Source organism: Trichechus manatus, unplaced genomic scaffold (assembly GCF_000243295.1).
Source record: "Trichechus manatus latirostris isolate Lorelei unplaced genomic scaffold, TriManLat1.0 scaffold00177, whole genome shotgun sequence".
NCBI classification, from domain to species: Eukaryota; Metazoa; Chordata; class Mammalia; order Sirenia; family Trichechidae; genus Trichechus; species Trichechus manatus.
The window spans coordinates 3,318,115-3,337,993 of NW_004444113.1; the positions used below are offsets into that span (position 1 = coordinate 3,318,115).

Here is a 19,879-nt window from a genome sequence, read left to right on the forward strand (position 1 = left end):
GAATGTGTCTTTCCTGTCTGTTTTTCTGGCTTCATGGCCTCTTGTCAGCCCCTAAATGTTGGTGCTCCCCAAGCTTCTCTCATTAACCTTCTCGCCCTACCCCCCTCCTGCCCCCTTCCCTCTGTATCTCTCACTTCTGGGGCTTCCGTGTCCCATCTGTGCAGACTCTTAAGTGTGTGTTTCTGACCCACTTCTTGTTTTGAGCTCAAGGTTTACATCTGGAGAGGTCAGCACAGGGGTGCTGTGGGCACCTCAGACTCCACGTATCCCAAACGAAACTCGTCTGTTGTCTCCAGTTAGCTTCTCCACATTGCCCTTTAGCTGTTAATACCGTTCTCCCAGCCGCTATATCTTGGGGGCATCTTGCCACATCTCTCCCTCACCCTGCACCTTGCTTTAGGGATACCTTTTCAGGTTTACCTTTGTAAAGTATCTTCTTCCAGTTTTTTGTGTGCGTACAGAAACGTAAAGAGAGATCCAGAAGGAAATCCACCACAGTGTTCAAAGCCTTTCATCTCTGGATGATGGGATTTTATATTGTTTGAATTGTGTTTTTTACAGCAGGCATCCATTCTTTACATACTTGTCCCCCACCTACAGCCTTGTTTCTCAGCCCTTCCTTCCCTGCGCTTGCTCTAGTGCATCTCCTACCTCTTCTCAGCTCACGCATACTTCCTTACCCTCTGCTCGGTGCCCGGTTCATTCTTCCTCTGTTTGTCATTTCTCAGGGATCCTCTCAAGTAAGCTTTCCTCAGTGGAGCCTCCTTTCACAGGCCCTCGAGTCTTTGCATCCCTTGCTGTGTTTTGCCTTCTGGTCTTTTTATGTATGTGTTTGTGTTAATTCCTTTATTAGATTGTACGCTCCATGAGGGCAGAGGTTGTGTCTTATTCATCCTCCCCCCCTTTTGGTTACAATCTCCCCATTTTTCTTTGGGGGCTAACACCTTTTCCCACTGGCTATGGTTTTGGTGGGTTGGTGAGCCAAGGTGTGTCCTGCCAGTAGAATGCTCTTCCCTGGAGTCTGGATTTTGAGTTATGGGAGACAAGGACTGACAGTGGTTGGCGCTGATCCATCCTGGCCGAGGTGCTATGAAGAAGCCACTCAGTAGTTCCTGCCTGCCAGATCCCTGGAGCTGCTCTGGCCCCTGGACCCCTCCGAGGCCCGGTTCTCCAGCCTTTCCTTCATATCTGTGAGCTATCTCATATCCTTAAAGTACGTGTCTTTTTTTTTTTTTTTTTAATTTATGTTGGCCAGAGACAGTTTCTGTTGCTTGTACCTAAAGAGCCCTACAGTAGAACGATTATGATTGGAACTGACAAACATTCTGTTTCTTGTCTTGATTCTGATGTGTTTTTTTCTTCTCTTTAAAAACAAAAACGATAAACAGCCGGAGACTGCTGCTGCTTTGAAACGCACGCTAGAAGCCCTGATGGACAGAGGGGCGGTCGTGAGGAACCTGGAGAACCTGGGCGAGCGAGCGCTTCCTTATAAGATGTCCGCGCACAGTCAGCAGCATGTGAGAGGAGGGTAGGTGCTCCGAGAGTCAGTCAGAACGCGTCTCTGATGCTCTCAGTAAACTGCGCTGGTGAGTTGGTCTTAGAAATTGTTACCATTTCGCAGTCAGATCTCACTGTGCCCAGAAATGTTTTCTGAGGTGGTGTTTAGGTGCATCTCCTAGCAGGGTCGTGCTACACACAGGCTGCAGTTATTCTGCCCTTAAAACTAGCTGCCATCCAGTCAGCTCTGACTCACGGTGACCCCACGTGTGTCAGAGTAGAACTGTGCTCCATAGGGTTTTCACTGACCGATTTTTTGGAAGTAGACCATCAGGGCTTTTTTCCAAGGCACCTCTGGGTGGACTTGAACCCTCAACCTTTTGGTTCGCAGCCGAGCGCATTAACCGTTTGCACCACCCAGGGACCTGATTCTGGCCTTAATAAACTATAATCAGGGTACAGAAATAGGCCATGCTAGGAGCAGCAGTTTATAAGCCCTTGATTCTGGAGAACGTTCTCTGTCACCTAAGTGCCGTTTTCCTCTGGCGCTGCTTTAACTTCTGTCTCAGACCCCTCAGTGGGCAGTGCATTCGCCACACACTCAGTGTGTCCTTTGGAAACACGGAGGTTGCAGATAACAGGCAAAATGTGCTGCTTCGGGTTCATACACATAACCAGAGCCTACTGACAAGAGAAAAATGGTTTTACCTACTCCAGCTAATAATCACAATTTTCTAGAATGGAATTTTTTCTCCCACAGCATACAACAGTTTCCTGAAACATACGTCAAGGATCTGATTCTGTAGTAATAACTTTGTAGAAATTCTTTGAGACCAGTTTGTTTGTTGAGTTCGTGTAAAGCTTCTTCTCTAAGCCCCGGTTTCTGGTCTGGGGAACAAATCTCACATTGTGGCTTCTCTAGAAGCAGGTGATGGAGAAGATGGGCCTGTTTTTAGCACAGTGGGAAGTGTCCAGGATCAGAAGACTCGACTCTCCTGCTGGTACCCAGCAGCTGTGTGTGGCCTTGAACAGGTCGTTTAGCTTCTCAGCCTTTTGCTTCCTGGGGGCTGGAACTAAGGTAGGGTGCCCCTGTCCATGTGGTCCTGGGGATCCAGGCGAGATAATCTCTGCAGGCGTGCCCTGTGGACAGTGCTGGGAGCTACATGGATGCGCCACTGGTCTCGTCCCGTTGTTCAGTGCCGCGCATGTTGTGGGACTGGAGTGTGCATTCTGCCTCAGAGTGAGGCTTTGCTCTGCATCTAAAGCTTCTGCCGAGACGGGGCACACGTTGTAAACTTCGTCTTTGATTGCCTCATCTTGTTTTGTGCTGGTTTCAGCTTCTTTAAGAACGCCTCTGAAGAGAGTGCCTGAGGCGTTGCTAGGCAACATAAAATGCACAGGGACTGGTCTTCTTCCAGTCGAACTAACAATGAGGGATGGAGATGGTGTGCGTGTAACATACCTTTATTTATTTTTTAATTTAACTACAAGTGGATTTGATTTTAACAGCAAGCTGTGACCCTTTTGCCTTTCTGGTGAAAGAGGAGCCATGAATTTGGCCAGGAATGACTAGCCAGGCTGTCTGTGGACGGCACCCACCGGGGAGAGAGGGCGGTTTCCGCCCCTGGGGCAGTGCCCTCATTGGCGTGGTGCTCGTCCGTGTACAACAGGACTGCTTCATCCTGCTCTTTTCCAAGTGGAGGGTTTGGTTTTGTTGAGGGTTGTTGTGACCAGCATCCTAGAATTCGCACTTCTAACAAGTGCCCGGAGTCCCTGCATGGTTAATTGCTTTGCTGCTAACCGAAAGGTTGGTGGTTCTGGTTCCCCCAGAGGCACCTTGGAAGAAAGGCCTGGCGATCTACTTCTGAAAACTCAGCCATTGAAAACTCGGTGGAGCCTAGTTCTGCCCTGACACACGTAGGGTCACCATGAGTCAGAGTCAACGTGACAGTAATATGGGTTGCAAGTGCCCGGGTAATGCTGATGCTGCTTGTTTGGGTTCCACATTTTGAGATCCTCTATATTAGCTCATTTAGTTTCCAGGCCTCTGGGGTGAAGGGTGGGGAGATTGGGGGTGATGCTGTTACCTTTTATGGATGGAATAAATCCGGGTCCTTGAAGAACGTGCCTGGTGCTAAGCCAGGACTGTGGGCAGTGCTAGCCCTCCATCCTGGACTCCGGATAAGACGCACCTGCCTCGCCAAGGACTCTGTCGCAGTCAGTTAGTTCATTCACATTTTAATGATTTTGTTTTTGTTCCTAAATGTAGTTAATGTAGACTTCTTGCAGAGGAGAAGCAATGTTCTTAAAGTGTATTACGTGTGTGTATGATGTATAGACACAGGAAGAAGGGGGGAGTTCCTGTTTTATGCCTGTTTTCCTGGGATGATTCAATGTCTGGATTCATTCATTTAAGGCACTGTTACCCACCGTGTGGTCTCTGGAACACTAGTTCTGTGGAGATCAGTCGGCGGTAGGAAGCCTTGTGGAGGTGAATCCCTCCTAGAGCTTCGTGACGCAGGCTGGCGTGTGTACGGCATGAAGGCCTCCGGCGAGACGCCCTCATTTCTCTGCCTCGCTGTCCATGGCGTCCTGTAGTTCTGCAGCACCCACTGAGACTCTGCACAGGGACTTTTGGTGAATGAGGTCACGAGGGGCTAGTGTATCTTGAAGTTACCTGGAGAAAGGGTTGGAATTGAGCAGCGTGCTAGAATTTTGCAATATGGAGCTTAGGTTTCGTCTAATATTCTCTTGGCTTTAGCCAGTGCACACCCCCGCCCCCCGCCAAGTCACTGACCCCAGCCATATTTGTACCAGGCATTTTGTCCATTTGGTGAATTGTTTGTGTGCGTTACACATAGCCATGGAAAGGTGTAACATTTGCTAAGCGGATTATGTGCCAGGCATTACACCAGGTAGTTAAGGAGACAGAGTGGACTTGTCAGTTGCAGATTTAGCATCCAAAGTTTTGGCTCTTTGTACAGCCCTGGAGGCCAGGACACGTGACTGTGATTTGGTGAGGCGCTGGCTTGAATCCTATTTGAATAATAAACACCAGGTACCGCTTCCTTCCAGAGTATGCCCTCCTCTGGGCAGACCTCCCCGGCAGCCCTCATGGGCGGCTTCGTGAGTGAGCCTAGCTGACCTCTGAGAATCTGCGTTGCGTGTGGCTCTGTTAGTACGCTGTGTTCATTGCTTTTTCATTTTGCAGGGAGAACTGGTATGTCCTAGCAGTACTCACAGCCCTCAGCAGGACTCTTGGGATTGTTGTGGTTCCTGGTCTCAGGGAGCTTTCACGCTAATCAGTTACCATAGTGCTAACTTGGTTCCACCAGAGGGTGTAAGTGTAGGATGCCCGGTGCACAGCCAGGGTGCCTGGCGTCTCTGCTGTGGAGTGACTGCCACCACCATTCCCCCATCCCCCCGCCCCTGATCGATGCTACACACATGCCACGCTGGCCTGAAAGGAAGAGTGGGTGGGAGACAGCCTGCTAGTTTACGCTTCCCAGAGGAAGGGCTTATACTTGGGAATGGTGCTTGGTGTCTATTAGTATACCAAGCTTATTACCAGTTTATGCCAAAAATAGAAATATAGTCATTATACTCCAGGTATTAATGTGGTCACTCCCCACTTTGGAATAGCTTATGTTCCAGGAATTCTTCCGTCAGCCTGTTGTTTATAACTGGGGACCTGTTTTCCAGTGGAACGACTCAGTGCTGGCGCTCCCAGGCTTGTGCTCACACATTTAACTGACAGTTACTGTGGCTCCAGAGGATTGGCGAGCATCATCTCCAGCTGCTGGCCTGCTCCCACCAGCAGCCAAGGGAGCCTAGGTCGGGGCACCTTTTTCTGTGTTGGGAAGGCTGTCGCAGACGACCTGTCACTTAGCGACACTGTTTTTCCAAGGGAGGTCTCTTCTCAAGTCAGTTGTCCCCCAGGTGGTGGGGATTGAGGAGCAGGGAAGAGCCGACCAGATGCTCCTGCCTGTGCAGGCAGGCGGGGTGGGTGGGAAGTTTGGATCTTCTGGGCCAGCTTCCAGATGGCGGCTTCTGGTCCCACTAGGCAGCGCCTGGAGACAGCTGGATCACGAGCCAGTGCTGGGTCTCGGAAGGCCAGGGATGTGTTCCCAGCCCTGGGTTTGCTCTGGTCTCATTTAGTCCTCCTGGATTATCTCCTCTCTGTGCCTTCACCTACCTGCCTTGGTGCCTTCATCAAGTCCATGGGAAAGGCAAGGTTGGTGTTGTGGAAAATTCTCCCTGCATTCCTCAGGGCCTGAACGAGGAGGCTGTCCCACAGAGATGTGAGCAGTAGAGTAGATGCTAACTTAGAACCTTCCGGAAAAGGGGCAGGCGTTCACTGAATCTCACCATCCTTGGCCACAACCACTGCCGTCCCCTCTGACAGCTACGCTCGGTCCACTAGATGGGGCTGGACCCAGCCTGGGATCTATGACTGGTACAGGAGCGCCGGCTGCGGAGGAGACCGTGTCCCTGTGTCCTGCTGGCTCCTGCTTGCTTGTACAAGGACACCCCAGATTTGTTTGTGCTGTGTGTTTACCAGACCTGACTTCACTGTGGTGAGAGCAGGCGGACTTGTGTTAAATGGGCATGTATCAGAATGCCTATGTATGAGAACTCTTCAGTGGTAAAAGAGGTTCTCCTGCCTTGTTTTGTCCCATCTTCCTTCGTTTTCATCTGCTTAGCATTTGGGTAGGTGCTTACAGCAAAGATCCGCGGGCCTACACGTAAGTTACCCTTCTATTTACGGGTAAGCACAATGATAAAAATAACTGGCTCTGTGGTGAATCAGTGGAATTTTACTGACTCGCTCCCCAAATGTGTCTGCATCTTACTCCAAGAGAGCTGGCACCCTCTCTCGAGGAGATTGATTCTCCTCTGTACTTTTCCTGTTCGCGAACATTCCCACATCCTGGCGCTCTCCTGCCAGCAGTAAGCCGAGGCCAGCATCCCGCCCCGTGTGGGCACCCCACGGCAGCTGCAGGGCTGGCTGCTGCGGTTGGACGTTCCCTTCCGGTGGCAGTGCTCTAAGATTTGTAGGATCCTGCAGCAGGTTTAGTGGTGTTTAAAATGTATCAGACCCAACAGATGGAAAAAGAAACGGGGCAGTTCCATGCAGAAGGTGCCTGGTATTAAGGTGGAGAAGCCACTGAGGCCCCAGTGAAGCCTGCAGCCAGCCAGGTTGGACGATGCAGCCCAGGGATCTGCTTCCTGTCTTCAGAAAGGCTGGGCTCCCAGACGCATCGGGGCTGTAGAGCCCTCCCCCGCCCCGCCCCCACCCCACCTACTGTGAGCCACTGAGCCTGCAGTGGAAATTTCCACTGGTCTGCTGGGGGAAGGGAGGGACTGTGTGGCTGTGTCTGAGAGAGACAAAGGCTCTAACCCAAATTCAAGCAAGCCCTTTTGATGGAAAACTATTGTAAATGCAGGGTTAAAACAAAAGTGAAATAAAATACATCCTTTACGTTTAGGAGCCTTGCAGGAAGACAGGCTCCCTCCCTCCACACCTAGATGGGCAGTCTGCACTGCCTGTGTCACCAGGGGACCCTGAGTGGTCCGGGGGGCGTGGACCTTCGGGAGGAGCAGAAAGGGCAGTGAGGGAGAAACCGCTGCTGTGGGGGTGTGTTCTCTGGGGCATGGCTTCCCAGCATTGGGCAGGGTCTTTCCTGGGGAAGCCCCTTCTCTGGGCCTTGGGAGAGCTCAATGGGGTTTCAGTTCTTGTAGGGGAGAGCTTTATAGAGTCAGAGTGTCTGAAAAATAGAACCTTCAGTGAAGAGCGTGAGCATGTTCTGCCCACAGGGGAGCTGGCTGGCGTCTGTCAGGAGAAGTGCATCTGGGCACTGACCTCCTCACCTGCCCTCCCAGTACTGCTCTGCTCCTGACTTCTGCTGCAGAGCAAACTGCGTAAAAGTCAAGTGCTGTTCACAGGCTAGAGACAAGCTCGGGTGGGTGAAGCTGATCAGCCTGTGCAGGTGAAGTGGCTGTAGTGAGAACCCCATGGGAAGGCGCTGGGCTGTGTGTCTGCAGCCGTGGTGATGCCTCCGTCATCCCAGGCCTTTGCTGCGAAACGCCATTTTCGGGCCGCTGTAGCATGGGTTTGAAGGTGTTTGAAACGTACAATATGATATTTAGACTTCAGATGATTGAAGTGGGTCTTTTCACAATGAGCTGTCCATCTATTGATCTTAATCACTGAGTAGAGTAGAATTAGAGAGTGGGAGTCAGCTCTTTGGACTGTCAGCGTGTGGGTAGGTCTGGGTAGTTGCAGTCCTGCCTTGAAGGAGGAGCTTATCGACAGGATGGATGTGAGAAAGAGTCAGTGCGTGTTAGGACTTTGGGTCCTGTGTTCTGATTCTGCCTAGCTCGGTAAGAAGCAGACATGGACACCTCATAGTGGTTTTTGAGTCCTCTTGAGCCTCTCTCTCCTTGGGCCAGGATGAAGGTGAGGGGAAAGGGCCCTCAGATTCTTCTGGAGAGCTGGGCCCTCTGGCTGCCTTGCCTTGAACGTGGCTCATCCTGCCTCTCCAAGTGGTGTCTCCGTGGCAACCTTCAGCAGGATGTAGGGAGTGAGCACGAGGGAGTCCTAGACTCCTGTCTTTACAGGTCCGTTACGGGCCTGTGCTTTCCTGGGAAGGCATCCTCGTGGGCACCAGAGACTGCCAGATCCGCAGCTCAAAGTAGACTGTCCCTAGGGCTTACTGCCTTCCTGTGTAGAAATGGAAATGCAGGTCTGTACTCGTCCTCTGATGGCTGCAGAGGTCTCATCCTTGTTGTTCCTTAGGCCATCTGTAGTTGGAAAAGTCCAGCAGGCAGGAGCCGCTGTCCTTGACCACCCGATCATTCATCCCCCAGTCTCCCGTGGGAGTGGCAGACGCGTCGAGGCTGTGGACGCCTGGCTCTGGGTGGCAGCTGCCTGTTCCCGTTCTGAACCTCTTCAGGGCTGCCCATGGGACCTCTTTTTCCATGCGTGTGATCTCTGTCCCCAGCTGGAAACATGTTCCAGGAGGACAAGGCCGTGTGCACCTCACCTCTTCAGCTTCCTTTTGAAGCTTGTCCTTAGTAGGTGCTCACTGATCAGTTAGAATCGCCCAGGATAAATAGGCGCGAGCAAGAAGACACACTGGAAGCAACCAGGAATCGGTCAGAGTATTTCTTGTGTGGGAAAGCTGTGACTGACCGTTGACCTGTGTGCCTGGGCCATGAAGGCAGGCAGGGATTGGGCTTGCCCTGGACTTGTGCTTGGTTCCCCTCTGAAGGCGAGGGACGGTGGAGGGGGAGGAGGTTCGCCTCTCAGCTGAGGGTAGTGAATGCAGTCAGATCTCCTCATTTCTGAGCCACTTCCCCCTTCTCCGATTTGGTGGTGTTTCCTCTTGTGGAAATTTCCACAGCAAGAAGGAGCATGAGAATGGAAGCAGCCTTTGCCCACAGGAGCCCGAGGGGCAGATCAACTGGGCGATAAGCGTGAAGTGACCGTCACAAGCTCTAGTTGTGGGCACAGACCCATTTGCATTTTGGCCGGTGCTCTTGTTTTGGTTTGGTTGCGAGAACAGGGGAGGGGTGGCCAGTGGTGAAAAGAGGGCCAGAGGTGAGTGGGGTTTTGGTAGCAAGGGGGAGCCTCCAGTGCCAGGCTGTGGCCCGATCTTAGAGCTTCCAGCCCTTTGTCCAGGACTCCCCTTTACCCATGAGGAGCCTGGGCCAGGCCTGGGGCCTCCAGGATGCACGGAGCTAGGTGGCCCGAGGTTGGCAGGCAGAGCCAGGCACCGTGGAGTCAGGCATCCTGGGCCTGCCTCTCGAGTTCCTGGGCCTTCCTTTCCTCAGAAGCACCGTGAGGGAGGGGTGGGACTGCGTTGTCCTTATGGGCCTTTCTAGTGTCTGTGGTCTGTGGTCCTTTGTGTCCTGGAGTTAAAAGACCAGCTCTGTGTGAATCCTGGCTGTGGCCACTTGATAGCTGGGTGACCTTGAGAGAATGACCTAGCGTCTCTGAGTCTCTCTTAACTGCATTAGGTATGAGTCTCAGAGAAGACAGTGTGTCAGAAAGCACTGCGAAAACGACTAGGTTAGTAGCTGCTGGGAGGGGCTGCTGGGCCCAGACCAGCCCTCAGCACCTCTTCCTCTTCTTCCCTGTCCTGATTGCCACAGGGAGGGGACCATCCACTTCTCCTGGGTCCTCGTCCCCAGAAGACGAGAAGTTAAGTTCTGAAATACGAGGTTTCTGCTGTGTTTGGCCTCTGGTCTCCATCCGCAGGTATCCTTTTTGCTCCTTTCACAAAAGGTATCCAGAAGCCTTGGGCGTATTTTTCAGGATTATTTGGTGGGTGCTGGCGTGTGGCGAACCGGAGCCTCCTGAGCAGTGACGTGCAGGCAGCTGAGTCAGTCGTTGGCAACTGTGAACATGCTTTCTCTTAGAAACTTTCTCTTGAAACGTGTTTGGACTCCAGGCGAAGCCCACAGAGATGCCTCTGAAGTCTGTGGTGCAGCTGAATGGAAAATGGAAGAAAGCAGTGAGGTTAACAACATCACTTGTTTATCCCAAATGGTCTAATTTACCCCAGAAATGGTATTTCAATAACTGGAAGACCTGCCTGTAGGGAAGGGTGGGCCTGGCTCCGCAGAGCAGGAGACACCCGTCAAAGTGCTTCCCTGGGCTGCCAGGTGCTAGATGGAGCCTGTCAGGCCCTTGCAAAGCGCTCCCTCCGTGTCACCCTGTGGAAGGAACAGCATCTCTGCAGCGCACATCTGTGGGCTGTTGGCATAGGGCTTTGAATGGAATAAAGCAAAAGAGGAAGATTTTCCTAGGAAATGAGACGAGAGGCAAGGAGAGAGGAAGGAGCTCACAGGGAAAGTGTATGAGTTTAGAGGCGGGAATATTGGCGGATGGGGTGTGTTCAGGACTTGTCTGTGGTAGTTTGGAAGGACCTTTTGATGCATACTGAGTGAACCAACAGATGGATAAACAGGAACAATGTTGGGGGCCATGCCCAGTGAGAGTGCCCTGCTCTGGCCCCCAGGTGACCAAACAAAATGGTGGGTCTGGGAAGTATTTTAGGCTCTAGTCCAGAGCCTTGCTAATAATAAGTAATCAGTAATTAAATGTTGAACTAATGAGCAGTTCGTAAGTTGGATGGTGCAGCTCTGTTGTTGTTGTTGTGTGCTGCTGAGTTGATTCCAAGTCACAGCGACCCCATAGGACAGAGAAGAACTGCCCCATAGGGTCTCCAAGGCTGTAATCTTTATGGGAGCAGATTGCTAGGTCTTTTCTCTCACGGAGCCGCTGGTAGGTTCCAACCACTGACCCTTTGGTTAGCAGCTGAGTGCTTAACCAGTGTGCCACCAGGGCTCCTTATTGCAGTTCTAGTGCCTGCTCTGTGGAGTAGAACTAAATAGCTGAATTAAGCCTTAGAATTTGGCTGGATTGGTGTATAGTTTTTAGAACAAGCTCAAGTGGTGGACTCATCAGTGGGCAGATGGGCACGTCACTGCCTCAAGAAGGTGACATTTTTATTTCATTCTGAGGAGCTCCTGGGAGTCTTCACCAGCTGTAGTGGCTCCCTTGTTAACGCCCTGCCCCCCATAATCAAGTCATTCCCCGAGTCCCACCCATTCAGCATCAGCATTTTTAAATTAACATCTTTAGAGATATAATTGGCATACAGTAAACAGTGTATATTTAAAGTGTACAGTTGAGTAAGGTCTGACGTGTGTACACCATGAAATCACCAGTCGAGATGGTAAACTTGCCGTTAGCCCCTGCTTGCATCCCGCGGCAGTCACTGATCTGCTGTCTTTCACTGTAGATTAGTCTGTGTTTTCTAGAATTTCATACAGGTAGAACCTACCCGTACGTACGTATTTTTTACTGTAGTTTTTCATTCAGCATGATCATTTTGAAATTTCTCGATAGTGTGTATTGGTAATTTAGTCCTTTTTATTGCTCGGCAGTTACACTAGTGTGTTTACCAGTTCACTTGTTTATAGATATTTGGGTTGTTCCCAGATTTGGCTTGTTCCGGGTAAAGCTGTGTGAACATTCAGGTACAGCTAGTTGTATGGACACGTGCCTTCATTGAGCCATCCCGGTAGGTGTCCTTTGGGTTTTAACTGCTTTCCTCTAATGGCTGATGGTGTCGCACACCGATTCATGTGCTTGTTTGCTATTATGTATCTTCTTTGGCAAAATGTCTGTTCTAATCTTACACCTATTTTTAAAATTGGTTTGTTTTCTTAAGTTTTGAGGGTTCTTTATATATTCTGGATAAAAAAAAACTCGTTGCTACTGAGTCAGTTCTGACTTATAAGCAACCCTACATACAGGATAGAGTAGAGCTGCCCCCATAGGGTTTCCAAGAAGCAGCTGGGGGGTTTGAACCTCTGACCTTTTGGTTAGCAGCCAAGCTCTTAACTACTGCACCACCTGGGTTCCATATTCTGGATGCAAGTCCTTTATTAGATGTGGTTTTTCACATCTACTCTGTGGCTTGTCTTGTTAATTGTCTTAAACATTATCTTTCAAAGAGTAGTTTTTAATTCTTATCAAGTCTAATTTATCATTTTTCTCTTTTGTGGATTGTGCTTTTGGTGTCACGTCTAAGGAGTCTTTGCTGAACCCAAAGTCACAGAAACTTTCACCTATTTTTTTTCTAGAAGTTTTATAGTTACAGGTTTTTCATTTAGATTCATGAGCTATTTTGAGTTATTTTCTTTTTTCTGACGTAAGGTGTGGCTAGATCAAAGTTTCTTTTTTTTTTTTTTGCGTGTGGATACCAGTTTTTCCAGCACCATTTGTTGAAAAGGCTGTCCTTTCTCCACTGAACTGTCTTTGCACCTTTGTTGAAAATTAGTGTGCGGGTAGGTGTGAGTCTGATTCTGGACTTTATACTGTTCTGTTGACTTATTTGTCCATCTTCACGCCAACACCATACTGTCTTGGTTACTATGTTTATAATGTAAGTCGTGACACCCGGCGGTGGGAAGTCCTTCAGCTCTGTTGTCCGTCAGAATTAGTTAGGTGTTCGAGAGCCTTTTCATGTCCGTGTGAACTTTAGAATCAGTTTGTCAATTTCTCACAAAACATTTGCTGGGATTTTGATTGGGATTTTACTGAATCTGTAGGTCCATTTGGAGAGAATTGATATCTAAATAACACTGAGTCTTCTGACCCGTGAGCAAGGCACATTTCTCCGTTTATGTAGATTTCTTTTATTTTTCTCAGTGAAGCTGTATGGAGTAGGTCTTACATACCTTTTGTCAGATTTGTCTCTCGTTTTTTCATATTTAATTTCAAGCTTCAGTTGTTTGTTGCACTATATGGTATATAGAAATACAGTTGATTTTTTTTTTTCCGTATATTGATCTTCTATCGTGTAATCTTGCCAAACTCATTTATTCTATCTTTTTAAAACAAATTTCGTTGGATTTTCCATATACACAATCTTGTTACCTGCAAATAAAGAGAGTTTTACTTCTTTCTTACCAACTCAGATACCTTTTATTTCTTTTTCTTGCCTTTTTGCGCTGGCAGAAGAACCTGAAATACAGTGTTGGCTAGAAGTGGTGAGAGCAGACATCCTTGTCTTGTTCCCAGTCTTGGGAAAACATTCTTTCACCAATAAGTCCGATGTTACTTGTAGGTTTCTCATACGTGACCTTTATAAGATTGAGAAAGGTCCCTTCTGTTCCTAGTTTGCTGAAGTTTTTATTAGGAATGGCTACTGGATTTTTTTAAATGCTTTCTCAGTTTTTTTGGATCTGTTGAAATGATCATATGGTTTTCCTTTTCATTATAATATGGTGAATTACACTGATTGATTTTTGAACGTTAAACCAATCTGACATTCCTGGGATAAATCCCACTTGGTCATGATGTATTATCCTATCCATTAGTCATTTTGCTAAAATTACTTGATCCCTCAATGAGGTAGATTGCCACAGTGTCTGCAACAGTGGGCTCAAACATAGCAACGCTTGTGAGGATGGTGCAGGACCGGGCAGTGTTTCGTTCTGTTGGACACGGGGTCACTGTGAGTCGAAACAGACTCGATGGCACCTAACAACAAGAATGTTCATGAAGGAGATTGATGTTTTTCCCCCTCTTGTAATGTCTTGTCTGGTTTTAGTATTGAGGTAATGCTGGCCTCATAGAATGAGTTGAGAAATGTTCTGTTATCTTCAATTTTCTGGGTGAATTTGTGTCAGATTGGTATTTTGACCTTAAATGTTTGGTAGAATTCACCAGTGAAGCTGTTTGGGCCTAGAGTTTTCTTAATTTCTCTAATAGATACAGGGGTTACTCAGGTTATCTGTTCTTGAATGAGTCTGGGTAGTTTGTGTCTTTCAAGGAATTTGACCACTTTGTCTAAGTTCTCAAATTTATTGCATAAAATTGTTCATAATATCCTATAATTATCCCTTTAAGATCTGTAGAATCTAGTGATTTCATTTCTCTTACTCCCGATATTAGTAATTTGTGTCTTTTTTTTACTGATTAGTTTGGCTAATTTGTTTCATTAATTTCTGCTTTGATCGTATTATTTGGATTTAATTTGCTGTTTTCTAATTTCTTAGTGGGAGCTGAAGTCTTTGATCGGAGGCCTTCTCCTTACTAAATGTTCAGTGCCATAAATGCCCACCAAGCACTGCTTCAGTGGAATCCCCCAGATTTGGGTGTGTTGTGTTTCCTTTTTCTTTCGAGTTCAAAGCACTTCCTAACTTCCCTTTTGATTTCTTCTTCGACCTGTGGGTTGTTTAGATATGTGTTAGCTTCCGAGTATTTGGGGATTTTCCTGAGATCTTTCCATATAATTTGGATCCTGTCAGATTTATCGAGACTTGTTTTATAGCCCAGAATCTGATCGGCCTTGGTAAGTGTTCCAGGTACACTTGAGAAGAATATGTATTCTGCTGTTACTGGAGAGAAGATTTTATCAATGTCAGTTACATCCAGTTGGTTGATGACGATGTCCACTTTTTCTATAGCCTTGCTGATTTTCTTGTAGTTCTATTGATTACGGAGAGAGGAGTATCCAAGTCTCCAACTGAATAATTGTGGTTTTGTCTGTTTCTCCTTCAGTGCTGTTGGTTTTTGGTTTTTACTTCCTGTATGCTGGAACTCTTGTCTGGGGCGTACACATTTGGGGTTGTTGTGTCTTCACTGTGTCCCTTTTCATCCCTGCTGGTTTTCTTTGCTCTGAGGTCTGCTCGGTCTGATAACAGACATCCTAGCCACCTGAGCTTTCTTTTGATCGGTGTGTGCGGTGTGTGTGTGTGTGTGTGTGTGTGTAAATATATAACTATATATACAGTTTCCATCCTTTCACTTTTAATTATTTGTTTACTTGAGTGAATTTCCCACTAGGTGTGGGTAAGAGTGAAAACTCACTCAGCAAAAGTCTTCTGACGAGTTTTGAGCCCTCTTTGTTTGGATTTGTGACATACTATCCTTTTTCTTATAACTTCTATCCTTGTTGATTTTCTCACTTTAAGTTATGTCTTTCCTGTGTTCTGTGAGAATTTCAGGCTAACACCACCATTGTCCAGCATTTTCTGTGGACCCCACTATATGTTAGCCTCTGTTCAGGGTGCTGGAGATCTAGCTACGATGTCTTTCTTCTCAGGGTTATTATGTTTTAGTGGAACGAGACAATACACAAATATATGCTACATCAGGAAGGAGCCCTGGTGACGCAGTGGTTAAGTGCTTGGCTGCTAACCAAATGGTTGGCACTTCAAACCCCCCAGCCACTCCATAGGAGAAAGAGGTGACAATCCGCTTCTGAAAAAATTAAACCCGTTTCCGTCGAGTTGATTCTGATTCATAGTGACCCTATAGGACAGCGTAGAGCTGCCCCATAGGATTTGGAAGGCCGTAACTTTACGGAAGCAGACTGCCACCTCTTTCTCCTGTGGAGCGGCTGGTGGTTTTGAACTGCTGACCTTTCATTTAGCTGCTGAGTGCTTAACCACTGCACGGGCAGGGCTCCTTCTTTCGTGGAGATTAATGCCGAGAAAAACTGTATGGAGCAGTTCTGCTCTGTCCTGTAGGGTCCCCGTGAGTTGGAGTCGTCTCAATGGTGGCGAGTTTCCTGCTGTATCAGTGATGAGGACGCGCCGTGGAGAAAGAGTAAGGGGGTGGAGAGTGGTGGCACTTGGTGGGTGGGACAGGCGGGTGCTCCTTTAGGTGGAGCTGTCACAGAAGGCCTCTCTGCAGGATGAGCTGTGTGAAGAACATTCTGGCAGAAGGAACAGCGAGTGCCAAGACCCTGAGTGGGAGTAGTGTGGCTAGAACAGGGTGAATGACGTGGAAAAGGTCGTCTTAACCAGCTAGACCCGTCTGTCAGTCTGTCCTGCTGCGGTGGTTTGCATGTTGCCCTGAAGCTGGAATCTAGGCTACCAGCATTTCAGACGCCAACAAGGTCAACCCTGACGGACAGGTCTCAGTGGAGCTTCCAGACTAAGGCAAACTAGGAAGAAGGGCCTGGTGATCTACTTCTGAAAATTAGCCAGTGGAAACCTTATGGATCACAACAGAAGACTGTTCGATAAAATGCTGGAAGATGAGCCCCCTAGGTTGGAAGGCGCTCAGAATACACAGTGGCCACAACGGCGGATCCATACCGATGATCACAAAGATGGCACAGCACCAGGCAACATTGTGTTCTGTTCTACACGGGGCTCCCGTGAGTTGGAGCCACTTCGATGGCAACCGGCAACAAGAACCAGCAGGAACACTGCTGAAATGGGAAACACTGGGTTCAGGACTGCTGCTGCTGCCCTTTCACAATCCTGTGGTCGAGGCTGAACAGTATGAAAAAAAGCCGTTGTCGTCGAGTCAATTCCGACTCATAGCGACCCTATGGGACAGAGCAGAACTGCGCCATAGGGTTTCCAAGGAGCGGCTGGTCGATTCGAACTGCCACCTTTTTGGTTACCAGCCAAGCACTTAATGAACAGTGTAAGGGAGGCTTAAAGTTTCAGAACTGAGAGAGGGGTGGGCAAGGAAGAAGGGAGCTTGTCGCTCTGTATCCTCACCCAGCTGCAGCGGTTGAAGTTGTTTATCTTCTAATATGGTTGAGCTGTGTGGGATGCCCTGTCTGCTTTAGTCTGGTCCGAGTAGATGAATGTTAGATTCTTTCACCCAAGGTGCTAGGGGTTTTCTTCTTGTTCCTTGTTGGCTCTTGGATGTGCGTACAGGATGTTGGTGTCGTTTGGTGTTGTCCAGTAGGTTCCGACTCATGGCCACTTTGTGTGCAACAGAGTGAAACACTGCCCAGTCCTGTGCCGTGCTCGCAATCGTTATGTTTGAGCCCATGGTTGTAGCCACTGTGTCAGTCCATCTTGTGGAGGATCTTTCTCTTTTCCACTGACCCTCTACTTGACCAAGCATGATGTCCTTCTCCAGGGACTGGTCCCTTCTGATAACACGTCTGTAGTATGTGAGACGAAGTCTTGCCATCCTTGCTTCTAAGGAGCACTCTGGCTGTACTTCTTCCAAGACAGATTTGTTTGTTCTTTTGGCATTCCATGGTATACTCAATATTCTTTGCCAATACCATAATTCAAAGACATCAGTTCTTCTTCAGTCTTCCTTATCCATTGTCCAACTTTCAAAATGCATGTGAGATGATTGAAAACACCATGGCTTGGGTCAGGCGCACCTTAAGTGACCTCAAAGTGACATCTGTGCTTTGTAACACTTTAAAGAGGTCTTTTGCAGCAGATTTGCCCAATGCAATGTGTCTTGATTTCTTGACTGCCCTTTCGACAGGTTCATTGTGGATCCAAGTAAAATGAAATCTTTGTGACAACTTCAGTCTCCTCTCTTTTTATCGTGATGTTATTTATCGGTCCAGCTGTGAGGATTTTTGTTTTCTTTATGTTGAGGTGTAATCCATACTTAAGACTGGGGTCTTTGATCTTCATCAGTAAGTGTTTGAAGTCCTCTTTTCTTTCAGCAGGCAAGGTTTTGTCAGCTGCATATTGCAGTTGTTAATGAGTCTTCCTCCAGTCCTGATGCCCTGTTCTTCTTCATATAGTCCAGCTTCTCAGATTATTTGCTCAGCGTAGAGATGCAACCCTGACTCATACGTTTCCTAATATTAAACCCCGCAGTATCCTCTTGTTCTGCTCGAATGACTTTCTCTTGTTCTGTGTAGAGATTCCTCATGAGCACAATTAAATGTTCTGGAATTCCCATTCTTTGCAGTGTTATTCATAATTTGTTAAGATCCACACAGCCAATTGCCTTTGTATATCCAATCAAACACAGGTGAACATCTTTCTGGTATTCTCTGCTTTTAGCCAAGATCTTTCTGATATCAGCAATTGATATCCCTGGTCATATTTTGAGTGCTTTCCAACCTGAAGGGCTCATCTTCTGACACTGTGTCAGACAGTGTTCCGCTGGTATTCTTAAGGTTTTCACTGGCCAGTTTTTTTAGAAGTAGAGACCGCCAGGTCCTTCTGCCTAGTCTGTCTTAGTCTGGAAGCTCCACGGAAACCTGTCCACCATCAGTGACCCTGCTGGTTTTTGAAATACTGGTGGCAGAGCTTCCAGCCTCACAACAAGGTGCAGCCACCACAGGACAACACACTGACAGACGGGTGGTGGCATGCAGGCTGGTCTTAGACAAATCCCATGCCTGTCTCAGCCTTTTCCTCATTCGTAGTGTGTATGCGTGTAGCTGGTGGCTCTCTCTTTTTGGCGCATTAGGTCACCCGTAAACGCCTTTGGAAAATTAGAAGAGCACGCAATGCTCAGATGTTTCCACCAAAAAAAAATTCAACTTTGTTGAATTTTCTACCTATAATTTTTTGGATCACTGGTGGCGCAGTGGTTAAGAGCTCAGGCTGCTAACCAAAAGATTGGCAGTTAGAATCCACCAGCGGCTCCTTGGAAGCCCTATGGGACAGTTCTGTTCTGTGCTATAGGGTTGCTGTGAGTCAGAATCGACTCGATGGCAGCGAGTTTTTCGGTACCTGTGATTTTGCTATACTTCCCAGTATGTAATGTCACAATGCTTTGCTGCCACAGAGTCTGTTTGGACTCAGGTTTTCACGAGCGTGTAATGGGAAGGGCTGTAGGAAAAGGGAGATTGGGCCTGCTGTACTGATGTTCATTCTGGCCCGCTGGGCGTTTCCATGTGGACAGAGGTGTGTGTGGTTGATATCTCTCTCTAGGCAGGAGTAAAATGAGCACAGCGACCAAAATGGTGCCCTTGTTGTATCTCAGGTACAAGAACTGACAGTGTTTTCACAGTGTTTCCCTTTTACTGCAGGTATTTCTTGGTGGATTTTTATGCACCAACAACAACTGTTGAGAGCATCATGGAGCACTTGTCTCGAGACACTGATGTGGTCAGACCGAATGTTGTGAGGCACCCACTGACCCAGGAGGTGAAGGCGTGCGACGGGATCGTCCCAGTCCCGCTGGAAGAAAAATTGTATTCCACGAAGAAGAAGAAGAAGTGAGGAGAGTCACTGATTTCGCTGTGTTTTCAGTTCTCTCACTTCTGAGCACTGTACATTAATCATTGACAAGCTCGGCCTCTGTGTAGTTGTGTGCTGCGGACGTCATTTGATCCCCTTTGCATGAGACGTGGGTAAACAGCTCGGCTAGGGCCACGCTGCACATCAGTCTTGATTTTTTTTGTTAATTTGTTGGTGACGACTTTTTGCCTTGTAACACCACCCCTGTTCTGTAGAGCACAACTAGCATGGATTGCAAGCTAGTCATCCAGGCTGTGTAGCCATGCAAAAATAAAAATCTAAAGCCACGGTATTATATGATCGACTTTTGATCGGGGTAATAAACCTGACTTCTAGAAATCTCGGGGAGGCGTTTTGTCCCTTCCCCTGCCAGCCCGGCGCACTCCCCCGCCCCTCGGGCTCCAGTCCTGCTCAGCCTGCAGGTGGGGACGTGGGAGGGCTCCTGCTTACCTAGCAAAGCTCAGAGTCTGGGACACAGGCGGGGTGTGGGCTTGGGGGTGTCTGTCCCCGACCACTGGGCATTTCTCCGAATCAGGGACTTGAAGTTTTCTCCCACAGCTTGTCTGTCAGGTGGTGGCTGCTGTTCTTTGCATCTGGTGTGCAGGGACGTGTGCCGTGTGGCAGCTGGGCCCTGACGCTGCTCTGTCAGTCCTTTGCCATTAGCACCTGCTTCCCCCACTGCCCCTCCGCACTGGGCAGGCCTCCCTGGGGGCGTTGCCACTTTTCAGTTCTCCTCCTCCGCCACCCTCCTGACTCTGACAGTCGCCCCAGGAGCCAGCCGGCCCCAGCGCCTTTGGCCAGTGGCCTGCTGAGCTCTTAGCTTAGGGGGACTTGTAAGAAGACTCTGTTTCTGTCTTTGTGTGTGTAATAATCAGGTCTCTCT

At 48.4% G+C, this 19,879-nt stretch overlaps 1 protein-coding gene across 1 annotated transcript; it reads left to right on the forward strand.

Annotated features, from left to right (window-relative positions):
* Positions 1–1,254: 1,254 nt before the first annotated feature.
* MRPS6 (mitochondrial ribosomal protein S6) lies at positions 1,255–19,335 on the forward strand. The gene is made up of 2 exons (XM_023741327.1): positions 1,255–1,528; positions 18,786–19,335. The coding sequence occupies exons 1-2, from the start codon at positions 1,347–1,349 to the stop codon at positions 18,976–18,978; spliced, it is 375 nt and encodes a 124-aa protein (XP_023597095.1). The 5' UTR covers positions 1,255–1,346; the 3' UTR covers positions 18,979–19,335.
* Positions 19,336–19,879: the final 544 nt, after the last annotated feature.

What these genes read in the sequence shown, in the direction of transcription:
- MRPS6 (XM_023741327.1), top strand. Translation starts at nt 1,347, where the DNA reads ATGTGTTTTTTTCTTCTCTTTAAAAACAAAAACGATAAACAGCCGGAG. An exon ending in CAGCAGCATGTGAGAGGAGG is followed by an intron (nt 1,529 to 18,785) that starts GTAGGTGCTCCG and finishes CTTTTACTGCAG; the next exon opens with GTATTTCTTGGTGGATTTTT.